The following is a 15,001-nucleotide window of genomic DNA, read 5'->3' on the forward strand; positions in this document are numbered from 1 at the left end:
TGGTAACCGCTGACCTTATCTTAAAGGTTAGTTTCTCCACTCTCCCTCCCCAAATTTCAACATCCTCAAAAGGCTGAAATTTGCAAAAGCTCCAGGGACACCCCCCCCCCCCCCCGGGTCCCTGTTAGAGAGGCATGGTCAAGTATAGTAGTGTGCAGTTGTGATGCAGCCTTAACCTGGTTGTCTGCTGATCAGGTGTCTAAAGCTAAGTACCATCGTGGGCTTTCAGAGCCATTGTTGTGAGAGCAGCAGGAGATCCGAGGACAGGACTAGCACATGGGCGTGTTTGACAGGAACACGGGAGTCAGCCCAGTGCCGTAAACACTTGCATAGGCTGCCTGCCGCAGAATGTTGACAGGACTGCCTTGGAAATGCCAGAAAATGGAGGCCCCTTACTGTTGGTACATCCAGAAGGACATGAGATCTTTGTTTGAGTAGGGTAATACCGTAAGCTCCTGGGATGGTCCTTTGGCTCACTGATAACATCAGTTTAGGCTTAAAATTCCCATGCGTTGGAGCCCTCTGTCACTGGGAGATGACCAGAAGCGGGCTGTTTTCAATGGCTCAGAATATCCCAGTTGGCCAGTATATGTGTTCACACTGCCTTTTTCCAGCGGGGGAATCTACACAATAGGTTATAAACAAAGACAGTGATAGGTGACCTTTAACAGGCCAGCAGGGATTCCAGGGCATTGTGACAGGCCAACTTAGGTGTTTTGAATATTTCCTGTCTTTGAGAGGGTGGGAAATCATTTCGGTCTGAGGAAATGTGTTGGCTTTCACTGTTAGTCTGGCCATAATTGAGAAGTTTCATTCTAAGCTTATTATATACACCGAATTCTCTCAGCACAGTACCTTGAATCATTTAGCTGAACCAAATAAAAATGTTGAAAGTGAATTATTTCTCCAGATTATTTCCTATTTTTGCTAGTTTTAGAACTCCACTTCAAGTTAGATTTCAAGCTGTATGAGAACCGAAAACATTTGTGCAGTACTTTAAATGGTAACCCGGGTGTTTCTCAATTATATTCCAGTCCAGAACCTTTTCAGGATCCAGAACCATGTGGCTTCTCACTGGTTTAACACTTTGTGGTGGGAGTGAAGGCACGGCCTCGTAGGACCAAGTCTAAACCTTGCTTAAATGACCTTGCAGAAATAGTGAGGAGCCCAGAGCTCATCCTGAGAGCAGGCCACGCCCTGGCAGGTGTGGTCGCTGGACACAGAAGAGCCCTCTGTCCACAGATGTGTCCTTCCCCGCTTAGCAGACTGCTTGGATACTTATTGAGATTGGGACTTTTTCATTCTTCGTTTATTCACTTTTGTTTCTTGATGGATGTTTAAGCCCTGGGTACGAAATAGGTTATAATGGAGTAGAAAACCGTGTTATAATGCGGATGATAAAAAGGCTGCTCCTTTTGGATCCCTTAGTAGGGATTCTGTAGAGAAGTTCTTTACTTGCATTTATCTCTCTCAACTATGGTTGGATGCTTTGATTCCCATTTCCTAGATAAGGCAGTTACAGCTGAGGGAGGGAGGTTAAACTACTTGCCCAAGATCACACAGTAAGAGTAGTAGGATCCAGGCCTGGAAATGTGTGTCTGTGCAGTCTGCACTTTTAACCGCTGCCTCCTAGAAAGTACCAATGCCGAAATAAGCCTTGATGGGGGGAGAAGAAGAGAGATGTAAAGAATTGGGGTATGGCCCAGGGAAGACAGGCCTGTGGCAGGGAACTGAGTTTTTGACAGCCCCTAGGGGCACAGAAAGATGGGGGCTGGGGAAGACTGAACAAGGTCTGGGACTGTGAGTCAGAGATTACATGACAGAGACTTCCATTTAGGGCGAAATCTAAGTGTCAGTTGTCTCTGTAGTTTAGGCAAAACAAAACAATCCGGAATCTGCAGGATGGAAAACACACCTTGAAATGATCACAGTGTCTGAGGTCACGGGCCATGGTAAAGTTGTAACCTCTCCACTAGGATTTTCTGCTGGAGAGACTTAACCTTCGTGTATGGCCATGTCTCCAGTGTATGAAAGAAAGTTGACTGGTGAGAATTACTTAGGAAGTTTAATCAGTGAGTATAACCAAGAGAGGTATTTTGGATTTTATGCCTGCTTTTCCCCCCACTGCAGTATTTTTAAACAAATAGTGTCTCAACCCTCTTCTTTACTTCCCCTGAGTGGTGAGAGCCTAGCAGCTGTCTTAAATTCAATCCATTTGAAAATGTGTTGTTTGTAAATCAAATGAATAAATAATGATGTTGTTGTTGGTAGCTTATTTGCACTTTGGGCACTTGGGCTCAGCCTGTCGTGGAGAACTTATGGAATCAGAGCAGCCCACAGGTCAGCCAACATCTGATCTCCATAAACTAACAGCTCACCAGCCGCACACCGAGGCCTGGTCATCTGTGATACCCTTCGTGATGGGAGCTGGGGCTAGTCTTGCTGCCCAGTCGGTGTTCTCTTATGTAACCCTCGTTATAAAGCCACTTTAGAAAGTAGAGCTGTCCAAGGTATTTTATTAAATACCTGTTCTTCTGATCCTAAGTTAGAGAGTAGTTTCTGATGTGTGGAAGGAGGGCTCTGGAGCCACAGCGGGCTCAGATTCACTTTGCTTTTAACCATGTAAACTTGGATATGAGAATGAGCTTCTTGGCTGCTTGGCTTTCTCATCTGTAAAATGGGGATAATGATAGCCTTCCTTATGGAGTTGACTGAGTTAGGACACATGAGACGCTTAGAACGCTTAGTTTGACACGTAAGTGAGCATTCAATTAAAGCTGGCCATCATTAGCTATTATAACTTCCATCAGAAAGTTTCAGGCTCGAGTGGCTGGAGTCAAACTGGTGGTTTTGATAGTTTACTGAGAAATTGCCCATTTCAGTGTAGTAGAAGGGCTTAAGAGCTCTTAATGACCTAATCTTACAGTGATGTTCCTTGGACAAGTTATTTAACCTCTCTAAGCTTTAGTTTCCGTTATCTATTGTATACCATAATACACCAAATTTAAACTATAAGAGTATCCACTCCTTGGTGTTACTGTTGGAATGAAATAAATTAATATGCATGATGAATACAAAGTCAATAGCATACGCTTGTCACACCCATTCTTAGAATATGGCCCAAGTAAACCATTAGCGTTAGATGTTTCTGGGCAGTAGAGCAGAAGATTTTATATTTATCTTTCCAGTTCTTAAATTTTTGTCTGGCTACTCTACGTGAAAATACCTCTCTGTGACTTGAAATATTTGACTGGACAAGATCAGTTAATTGTCAAATCTAGTTTGTGCTCTCTGGGAACCATCTGACCTCCCCAACATTTCATCTAAAAGAGAAAATCTTTGTTTTACATAGCAAAGATTGCCAGAAAACAGCAAATACTTGTATCCTTTTGACTTGACGAGTGTTTGCAAAGTGAGTGTCATTCATAACTCTTTAAGTAGAAGGGGCGCTTTGTTGGTAAATTTCTCCAGAAGAGTTTGGTTTTAACTGAATGCCATTGCTGCAGTAAGTGAGCACCATGGGACGATGATACAAAGAGCTTGCTCTTGCTTGGGTGGAAGTATGTGGGGTTAAACTGGGAGTGATGTGAAGGAACCAGAGACTCAGGGAAGGCCAAGGGGAAGAGCGAGGCCTATCTGTCTGGGAAGCGGTTGGATTGAGTGAAAGGCAGATAATTGCAAAAGGTTCTTGAGGGTAGCATAAGATCGAAGCCCGGTAGGATGACGAGATTTTGTAGTTTAAGGGGGTAAGACCATATCTCTGTGAATGAGAATAGATTCTACAATCCTAACATGATGCTTGATAGCTCCACAAATGTTTACAGATGTTAAAAATTTCATCCTTGTGCTAAATGATGCAGAATTGGTACGGCCCTCACTTTCTGTGTGGGAGAGGCAGAGAGGCCTAGGGTAATGTGGCAGGTAGGAAGCAGGGCTTGGATTTGACTGCAGGCATCCACACTTGGAATCTAGCATGTTCTCTATTATACAGTATCTGCTGAAAGATTGTCCCAGGGAAATCCTCTGACCCAAAAAAGTAGCCAAGGGAAAACTAGATGTGTGGCTGAGATAGAAGAAAGGGAAGAGGCAGGGGTATTAAGTTCTATGCTGTGCAGCGAGAGCAGGGACCTGGAAAGCTAGAGAAGATGGAATAGAGCCCGGGAGCCAGCTTCCTTGGCATCATCCAGGTGAAAGGCCAGGTGAAGGCACCCATAGTTTGGAACAGGGACCAGAGTATTCGCAGTCTCAGATTCCCTGTAGATTTGGTTCATTGCAGAGTAAACCTACGCTGTTATTCTAGGATTCTAGGGACAGTTTCATGGTATGGTCCACGGGTCAAGAAACATAGCCTCTGCCTGCCTGGTTCAGTCCAGGTTCTGCCATTTAGTAGCAGTGTGACCTTGGGCAAGTTCATCCCCTCTGCCTCAGTTTCCTCATCTATAAAACATGGATAACAGTAGTACCTCCCTCATAAAGTCATTGTGAAGATTAAATGAAATAATAACCTGTGAAGCCCTAAGAAGAATGCCTGACACCCAGTAAGCACACACCATTATTTTTATCCGCCCGGCTTGTCCCTGGCCCCTACACATAGCCAGCTGGAGAAGAGGTGGGCCTGTATCACAAAGTACTCTTCCTGCCCCAATAGGCTATAGTTACCAGAAGGAGGTTGATACACAAGTTTCGCTCGAAGCCCTTGGAGTCCCTGTGATAGTTTGTAAGGTCCTCTTGTGTTTTGGGTAAGCTTCCACTCCTCTTCTGGAGTGAGCCCCAGTGACAAACAGATCTGCTTGTTCACTGAGGAGCTACGACCCACCAGGGACCTCTGGGGAACTAAGGGAATTGAATGTGTATAACAACGTGGATTGTTCTTGATCTCTGTTTTGGTTTTGGCAGGAAACAGCAAGAGATTGACTCCAAAGATGCTATTATTTTGCATCAGTTTGCAAGACCTAACAATGGTGTCCCCAGTTTGTCTCCTTTCTGTTTGAAAATGGAAACTTACTTAAGGATGGCCGACTTACCCTATCAGGTACTTGTGTACAGATGGGTTTTATTCTCATGGCAGTAATATCAGAAGGGGAGTTCCTCATCTCACATGGTGGGAAGGGCTTGCTCTTGGCCCTGGAGGGTTGGGTATGCAGTTAGCAGCACCTGGTCCTTAGGAAATATTTAGGAGAGACTGGATTCTAAGGGCCATTGATTTTTACATTCAGTTTAATGGGGCACTCAAAGGGTATGGACTTTTGCAGGTTTCAGGGTCACAATGTTTTTTTTCCTGACATAGAATAGGCCTTGGTTTAGCTTGGATAGGCCTCCTGGGCAGCTCCTAATAAAGGTGGTTTTTTCCTTTAGGTTTGACAGCATTACTTTTTGTCTCTCATGAATCCTGGGGGGCAGAGCACCCAGCAGGTCACCAGGGAGATAGTTGTGATTTGGGGGAAACTTTTCTACAGTGGTCCGTGTTCTGTTTGGGTGACTTTCAGGGAAATATTCGCTCATTTCAGCATTAAAGAACAAACAGAGGGATGCATTTAATGGGATTCATTTTACTGTGACTTCATTTTGTCTCACAAATTTGACAGGCTGTGTTTTCATTGTTATTCAATTCTATGTATTTTTTAAAAATATTTTTCTTTTTCATCTAGTATCTAGCCATGTACAAGTTTTGATTTTTGTTATTGTTTTTTAATTTTATGATCAGAGCAGAGAGCCTCTGTGGTATTGGTTCCCTGAAATTTACTGAGGCTTTAGCCTAGTGTGTGGCTAGTTTTTATAAATGTTGAAAATCATTACCTATTCTCTGTTTGGGTGATGAGCTCTCTCTAGATTTACTTGCTTGAGCGTCTGTTTAGTGTATTGTTTAGATCTTGTATATCTCTGCTTATTTTTTGTTTGCCTGTTTTAGTAGCGTCTGAAAGAAGTGGGTTAAAATATCCATGGGTATTTTTTGATTTATCTTTTCTTCTTGCCATCCTGTTCTTGCTTTATGTAAGAGATCATATAGTTAGGTATATAATACTATGGAAGATCACATTTGTACTCTCTTGTTTCTTTTCCCAGGATATAGCACCCAGCTGTGTCCCTTGCTTTTCTTTTTTTTTTTAGCCTTGAATTTTATATTATCAGATATTGAGATTGATTCTCCAGCTTTCTTTTGGTTCATATTTGTTTGGGATATCCATCTCCATCCTCTTTCTCTTTTTTTTATGTATCTGTCTCTCCTAGCCAATGTATTACCTGTAGCCAATCTAAGAGTCCTTAATTGGTGAGTTTTTTCATTTATGCTTGTAATTACTGTTTAACTACAACTTATTTCTAACATCTTATTTATTATTATTTTTCTAACATCTTATTTAATATTTTTCTCATTATACTTGTTTTTTTTCTCATTTCCTGCTTTCTAACAGATAAGATAAAAAGAAATTTTCTTCTCATTTAAAACAAATTCTATTTTTGTTGTGGTTGCTCTTAAGATCCAAATTTGAGTTTATTTTTCCCTATTATCACTTCTCAAATGCTGTGTTGGCCCTTGGATAATACAAGTATCTTACAGGTTCCCATGAACCTTGGGTCTCTCTTTTCCCAGCCCTGATCCCAAGTGTGTTGTTGTCATCTAATGTTTTAATCCTGGAATTTTGGAAATCCCTTCCTTTTTTGTCTGGTTCTTTTTTAGGCAACAAACCTTACTAAACTTCTGACTAGCTTTTTATTTCCTATGTATCTTCTCCTCCAGGATTATTTATCTTTTTATTTGAGTGCTTCCTTGATGCATATTTTCAGATTGAGCCTTTACGCAGCAAACCTCCAGTAGCTTTGCACACCTGATGATGTCTTTATTATGCCCTCACATTGGAAACATCTACCTTCAAAGTTCTTTCCCTTCAGGGCTTTAAAAATATTACTCCCTTGTCTTTCTGTGTCAGTATTGCTATTGAAAAATTTGGTATTAGCCTGATCCTTTCTCTCTCTCTTTCTCTCTGGAACTTTTAGAATTTGCATTTAATCTCAACATACTTAAATTTCACTATGCTGTGCCTTGGTGTGGGTCTTTATGTATCTTGTTTGGCCCTTTCTAAACTCTTAGTCTGAAGTCTTGAATCTTTTTTTTTTTTTTTCATTCTGGGGAATTCTTAATTTTCTTCAAATACTTTCTTTTTTGTTTATTTCACCATTCTTCTTTCTTGTCGCCTATTATCTGGATACTGAAATCTCTGCTTTTATTTTCTCTGTCTCTGAACATATTCCTTCATTCTTTTCTTCTTCCTTCTGTGTGGATTCGTCTTTCTGAAATTCCATTGCATCACTCTGTTCTCTTCTTGCATCCGTTGTACTACTTATCTATTGTGTTTAACTCTATATTTTTCTTCTTCATGTTTCCCCTTGGTTTGTTTTATCATTTCTGCTTTTGTACCTTAGAGGATATCTATTATGCTAATTAAAATTGGTCTGTGTCTGCACAGTCGTGCTCCATGTTGTATGGATTCATCTGTTGCTCTTCTGTGATGGTGGTTGCACGCTTCTGGTGTCTATTTTGGTTTGAGATTTCCTTTTTCCGGAGATGCAGCTTCCCTGCCTGGGAATCTGTACCAAGCCAGGGCCAAAGCTTAGGCTTCAGGTTTCTGCCTCTGAGGGGATATAAGCAAAGTAAGAAGGGAGACCCAGGCACCCCCAAACCAATGGTCCCTCTGGTTTGCTGCCACTCCTCCAAGTGGCCCCTGCTGGCCAGGGGTTCACCTTCAGGCTCTTCCAAAGTGGTGGCACTGGGAGGAAGTGGTCTCCCTTGCTGGTAACAGAGCAGCGGGGCTAGGCTTCTAGCCCTGCATCCCCTGATGCTCCCTGGCCTGTGCTTTCTGAGCCAATTTCTCTGCAGAAGAGGGGATGGGGGGTGGCAGTGACCCTCCGAGAGACCAATGCTGGGATGAGATGAGGGGCATCCTCCTGGTGTGGTAAATGCTATGATGGAGGCCCCGCTGGGGATATGATGGCGGGGCACCTAACCTGGACTTTGGGTGGAGGGCCCTAGAAACAAGGAGATTATTCAGGACTTTCTAAGCCTGAATAGAGGAGAAGATAGCCCTGAAGACAGACGGAACTTGAAGCATCTAGATGCAGCAGATCAGATTTGAAAGATGGTTGCTGAGCTTGGTGTTAGGCAGCCAGCACTGGAAGATCCATGTCACCCAGGGGCTCACATTGAGGGAAGAGAGTGCTCCCCACCAGCTGCCTGTCTCTATTCTGTCATCACTCTTGACCCAGTCATATCAATTAGCCTTGACAGCTTGGGGGCAGTTAGGGCACCAGGCCTGAATTTTGTGCTGGGTAGTCCCTGATGGCTTTCTAGACCTCTTGGACCCTGTCACCTTGATGGAGCCGTACTGCTGTTTGCAGGGGCCAGCTCAGCTGCCGGGCTGTGCCACCCTAGCTCTTCCTGCCTTCAAGCCTGCAAGTACTGACTGCTGCGGCCCTGGCTTTACCAGGAGCCTAACTTCCTCTGCTCATGTTGCAGAGCAGCTGCTTTTAGGTAGTGTGACTGGGCCAGCAGGACACATGTTTCACCGTGAAACCTGAAGCTATTGCACAGGCCTTCTAGGAGGTGACCACTTCCCCTTTTCCAAAATTATGATTTCTTGTTGATGTGTGTGTGTGTGTGTGTGTATATATATATATTTTTAAAGATTTTATTTATTTATTCATGAGAGACAGAGGCAGAGACATAAGCAGGGGGAGAAGCAGGCTCCTTGGGGAACCCGATGTGGGGACTTGATCCTGGGACTCCAGGATCACACCCTGAGCAGAAGGCAGATGCTCAACCACTGAGCCACCCAGGTGTCCCTGTTCTTACATTTAAAAAAAAAAAAAAAAAATCCTTGCCAGCATCACCGGACTTCACAGCACTTATTTTTAATTCCCCCTAGCTACTCTGTTTCTCCACTCTATTCCCTCAGCTTTGCTGCTCATAGTGTGTTGATTCAGAATTTAGCCAACCCGGCTGCTTGTGGCTTTGTTGAGTGCTGCTAGGAAGCCTCTGGCTTTCCTGAGAGTTGGCCATGACTTCCTCTTTGCTGGCCTCCAGTATTTTTGTTAGACCCTAACTAACTGTCTCTAACATTCACCCCTCAAGGATTCTGAGCCCTTAAAATCTTTTATGGGAAAATGGGTGATGATCCATCTTCTGTAACTACTTCATGCTGGCATGGGACATTGACCCTGCCCCAGGGCTCCAGAAGTCCTTGCTATCTAAGTTTTAGGAAATCTGAATGGACGGTGGGGCAGAGAAGTCATGGCTTGGTCTGGTGGGTGTTGATAGTCATTTGTTTTGGGGCTTCTTTGGGGGTTGTTATGGGTCACCATCTGGAGATTTACCAGACTGGAGGCTTTAACTTCTGTGAATGAACAGATCCATACACAGCACAATGTGTTAGCTCTTGTGGAGTCTCTCTGATTTCTGTAGGAATGGAGTCACGGACCTCCTGTAGTCAAGTGGTTTTATCTATATGGATTCTTCTCAGGAGGAGTTTATATATATATAAATATTTATAATATATATAAATATTTATATATATATATATATTTTTTTTTTTTAAAGAAAGGCATAGGAGTGTTTTTTCTTCTGTGAGGACTTTGTGGAAAATCAATGCAGGGGGTGTTCAGCTCAGAGCAGAGATTTAGGTAAGAGAAAAATGGTCCTGTGTTTTGGAAGGATGCTGTGTGCCCGCCATGGGTGCCTTGAGACCTGGGTGCCCTCGATGAGGGTTTGTGTTGTGGGTGCCTGGGAAGTGCAGGTGGGGCTCATCGCCTGCACTCGTCAGTATAGAGGCATTCTGTCGGAGATCCAGGGAGCTCTATTCTCTGCCCCTTCTTTGCCCTGTGCCTTGAAAAAGAAAAGATTAAAATGCCATACTCCCAAGAACACAACTTTATATTTGAAGCTTTTTTTACTTTTTAACAGAAGAGAGATTGGAATAAATATTTGATGACCATTAGTAGAAACTCAAAGGCTTTTTTTAAAAAGCCTGATCTACTGGTCACAGTTACTATCTTTTCATCTTTTTAAAATCAGGATGTAAATATTGGTAGGTTGAAAACTTTTCATTTTGTAGTAATTATAGATTTGTAGGAAGTTGCAGAAAAGGTACAACAAGGAGGTCCTGCGGATATGGTTAATTTTTTTTTCAAAATGAAAATAGCGTTATCATCTTTTTCTGATTACATATAAATGACATATAGTCCTTATAAGAATTTCAAACAATACATAGAGTGTAAGTGGAAAATGAACATCACCTGGCATCTTACTAACTAGCCATTGCCATTACTGATACTTTGGGCCATCCTTCCAAACATTTTTCCAGACACACACAAAGATGCCTACATTGTTTGCTGTAACTGGTTGTATAAGAAAGCTGTATTTCACACAATAATACTTTGTTAATGTGAAAGAGAAAAAGAAAGAGAATGGCTCCTTTGGAATTCTCTGCTCTGGCTTTTAGCCCTAACTTTTGATTGTTACTTATTTGCTGATCTTGTGTGTTCCCCCACTCCCCCAACATTTTGTGTTGGAACTTTCTAAGCCACAGGCAAGTTCAAAGCCTAGTACTGTGAATACCTATATGCTCTTCACCTAAATTGACCAATTACTGCCTTTTTTGCTTTATTTCTCTTTATATAAACAATTTTTTAAATGAACCATTTGAAAATAAGCTGCAGAAATCATGACACTTCACCCCTCAGGACTTCAGTATGCATCTTCAAAAAATAGGGACTTTTTTTCCTACAAAACTACAATACATAGTTGTAAAGGGAAGGACTTCGTTTTTTTCTTTCTATGTGGGACAAAACCCAGCTTTTCCCTACTGTGTGTTTCTTCCCTGGGAGTCTCCTTTACTATTCACATCAAACACTTCATTTCTGACACTTGTGGTCACTGGATATGGGGAGGTTTTCACCCCACACCAGGCAGCTCTCTGTGACACCATCTGCATGTCCTGCAATTTAATTCAATTCTGACATGCTATTTGGAGACAGTGTCATCCCATAGGTTAAGGACTCAGTCTCATAGACTGTATCCTTCCCCCTCTACAGAATTCAGGGAAACACGTTTATACCCAGTTTACTAAGGAATACGTTAAAAGATACAAATGAACAGCTAGATGAAGTGGTACATAGGGTGAGGCCTGGGACGGTCCCAGTTCAGGAGCTTGTAGAGTTGGATGCATCACCTTCCCCGGTATGGATGTATTTGCCCATCTGGAAACTCTCTGAACCCCATACTTTTGGGATTTTTTGGAGGCTTCCTCACATAGGCATGAGCAATTATTTACTCCATTTCCAGCCCCATCTTTGGAGGATGGGGGACAAGACTGAAAATCATGGTTGCTCATCAAGGTTTGGTCTTTCTAGTAACCTGGCACCTTCCAAGAGCCATCCAAGGAGCCCACCCAGAGTCACCTCATTAAGACAAAAATGTTCCTAGTGCTCTATCACTTAGGAATTTTTATAAGGCTTTTAGGGGCTCTGTGCTGGAAATTGGGGGCAGAGACCAACATATATATTTCTAATTATTTCATAATAGTGGTTGTGTAGATTTTTTTTTTTGCCAATGTGTTATAATCTATAAAAGTTGCTCAAATTGTCTCAAATTTAGCCAGTGGGAGAGCTTTCAAGATGGCTCCAGGGGTGCAGTGAATGTAATGGATATACATTTAGCTGAAAAGTTGGGGGTACCATGGCTAGTGTAGCAAGTCAGTGTCCCAAGACTTTGGGATTTTTTTTTAAAAGCTTTTATTTATTTATTCATGACACAGACAGAGAGAGAGAGAGAGAGGCAGAGACATAGGCAGAGGGAAAAGCAGACTCCATGAGGGGAGCCCCACGTTGGACTCGATGGTGGGTTTCCAGGATCAGGCCCTGGACTGAAGGTGGTGCTAAACCCCTGAGCCACCTGGGCTGCCCTTTTTTTTAGGGTCTTAATTCTCCATTTCAAAATGGTAATGGTGATGTTAATATTTCTGATGAAGGGACTTGTCAAACTCCTTCATGCATGTAGTAGTCCTCCTACAACTCTTGTATCCCTATTCTGTAGATAAGGAAATTGAAGCCCAGAGAGATCCAAGGATGATAAGGGAGATCCAGGGATGACCAGGGTCACACTGAATAAGTGATGGAATGAGATTTTTAAAACCAAAGCCCATAGCTTTCACTGCTGTGTTAATAATATAGTAGAAGTGTAGATTAATTTCACCTAGGACAAACTTGCAGGAGGAAACTAAAGCTCACAAAATATATAAAGGTTTATCTCTTCATGATTCTTCTCAAAATTACTTTCAGAAACCACCGTTAGTGGGCCAGTCAGACTTCAATTGCTTAAGTAAGATAGGCCAGGAATTCTTGAATATATTTAGGAAGTTAAGGAAAACTAAGTATTATTTTTAAAAGATAATGTTTTTATTTTAACAGTAATATAGCCAATTCTGAAAGACTGAAATTCGTGGAAAGATCATCTGTATCTCATACTATTGCCAATTACTTCAGATGTTTTTGTGTTTCTTTTTTAAATATTTTTAAACATTTATCTAATTTTTTAATTAGATATGATCATAGTATCTCTAAAGTGTTGTCTCCTACTTTTCTTTTTAAAGATTTTATTTATTCATGAGAGACACACAGAGAGAGGCAGAGACATAGGTAGAGGGAGAAGCAGGCTCCTTGCGGGGAGCCCAGTGTGAGACTTGATCCCCAGGCCTGGGATCATGCCCTGAGCTGAAGGCAGATGCTCAACCACTGAGCTACCCAGACGTCCCTGATTTGAGAATTGTATACATTACAAAGTACTCACCACAATAAGCGTAGCTACCATCTGTTACCATACAAAATAATTACAATATTATTGACTATACTCTCTATGTTGTACTTTTCATCCCTATGATTGATTTATTTTATAACTGGAAGTTTGCACCTGTTAATCCCCTTCACCTATTTTGCCTAACCCCTACATCTCTTCCCTCTGGCAACCACCAGTTTGTTTTCTGTATTCATGAGTCTGTTTCTGGTTGGTTGGTTTGGTTGTTTTTTTAGATTCCACACATGATATGGTATTTTTCTTTTCTGTCTGGTTTATTTCATTTAGCATAATACCCTCTAGGTCTATCCATATTGTTGCAAATGGCAACATTTCATCCTTTTTTATGGCTGAGTAATATTGCATCCTGTCTGTCTGTCCATCTACCTATCTGTCCATCCCATATCTTATTTGTGCATTTGCTTATTGCTGGACGCTTAGGTTGCTTCCATACCTTGGCTATTGTAAATAATGCTGCAATAAACATGGGGTACATATATCTTCAAATTAGTGTTTTGTTTTCCTTAGGTAAATACCTAGTACAGGAATCACTGGATTGTATGGTGTTTTTTTTTTTTTCTTGTAAAGATTTATTATTTATTTGAGGGAGAGAGCGGGCACGCAAGCACATGGTGGGAGGGGCAGAGGGAGAGAAAAAATCAAGCAGACTCCACACAAAGTGTGGAGCCCAACAGGGGGCTCAATCTCATGACCCTGAGATCACTACCTGAGCTGAAACCAAGATTTGGACACATAACTGTGCCATCCAGGTGCCCCTTGTTGAGGAACTTACATACTATTTTCCATAGTGGTTGCACATTTAACATTCCCACCAACAGTGCATGAGGGTCTCCTTTTTTTCTACATTCTTGCCAATATCTATTGTTTCTTGACTTTTTTTATACGATTCTGGATGGTGTGAGATAATATCTCATTGTGGTTTTAGTTTGTATTTCCCTGACGATTAGTGATGTTGAGCATCTTTTCATGCATCTGTTGGCCATCTGTATGTCTTCTTTGGAAAAATGCCTGTGCAGGTTCTCTGACCTTTTAAAAATTAGATTTTTTTTTTTTTTAGTATTGAGTTATAGGAATTCTTTATTTATTTTGGATGTTAACTTCTTATTGGATATATCATATGCAAATATTTTTTTCCCATTTGGTAGGTAGCCCTTTTGTTTTGCTGATGGTTTCCTTTGCTGTGCAAAAGCTTTCTAGTTTGATGTAGTGCCAGTTGTTTATTTTCACTTTTGTTTCCCTTGCCTGAGGAAACAGATCCAGAAAAATACTGCTAAAGTTGATGTCCAACAGATTACTACCCATCTTTTCTTTTAGAAGTTTTATGGTCTCAGGTCTTATATTTAGGTATGTAATCTATTTTTAGTTTATTTTTGTGTGTAGCATAAGAAAGTTTTCTAGTTGCATTCTTTTTTTTTTTTAATTTTTATTTATTTATGATAGTCACACAGAAAGAGAGAGAGAGGCAGAGACACAGGCAGAAGGAGAAGCAGGCTCCATGCACCGGGAGCCCGACGTGGGATTCGATCCCGGGTCTCCAGGATCACGCCCTGGGCCAAAGGCAGGCGCTAAACCTCTGCGCCACCCAGGGATCCCTAGTTGCATTCTTTTAATGTAGCTCTCTAGGTTTCCCAGGCACCATTCAATGAAAAGACTGTCTTTTTTCCATTGTATATTCTTACCTTCTTTCTTGTAGATTAGTTGGCCATTTAAGTATGGGTTTATTTCTGATCACTCTATTCTGTTCCATTGATTAGTGTGTCTATTTTTATGCCAGTACCCATACTATTTTGATTACTGTAGTATTGTATAGTTTGAAATCAGGGAGTGTGATACCTCCAGATTCATTCTTCTTTCTTGAGATTGCTTTAGGCTGTTCAGGGTCTTTTATAGTTCTCTACACATTAGGATTATTCATTCTAGTTATTTGACAAATATTAACATTATTTTGTTAGGGATTGAGTTGAATCTATAGATTGCTATGAGTAGTATTGACATTTTAATAATATTAATGAATTCTTCCAATCCGTGATTGTGGTATATCTTTCTATTTATTTGTGTTGTCTTCAATTTCTTTCATCAGTGTCTTGTAGTTTTCAGATTTTTAGTCTTTCATGTCCTTGGTTAAATTTATTCCTAGGTATT

At 41.3% G+C, this 15,001-nt stretch overlaps 1 protein-coding gene across 5 annotated transcripts in view; it reads left to right on the plus strand.

Annotated features, from left to right (window-relative positions):
* Window positions 1-15,001, plus strand: part of FAXC (failed axon connections homolog, metaxin like GST domain containing) — a 78,530-nt gene that overhangs the window by 1,550 nt on the left and 61,979 nt on the right. For all 5 annotated transcript variants that reach the window (XM_072831989.1, XM_072831990.1, XM_072831992.1 and 2 more), the window contains one exon: window positions 4,897-5,032. In XM_072831989.1, the coding sequence (XP_072688090.1) occupies window positions 4,897-5,032 (136 nt within the window). The remainder of the gene's footprint in view (window positions 1-4,896; window positions 5,033-15,001) is intronic.

The sequence above is a fragment of the Canis lupus genome, chromosome 7, assembly GCF_048164855.1.
Source record: "Canis lupus baileyi chromosome 7, mCanLup2.hap1, whole genome shotgun sequence".
Taxonomy (NCBI): domain Eukaryota; kingdom Metazoa; phylum Chordata; class Mammalia; order Carnivora; family Canidae; genus Canis; species Canis lupus.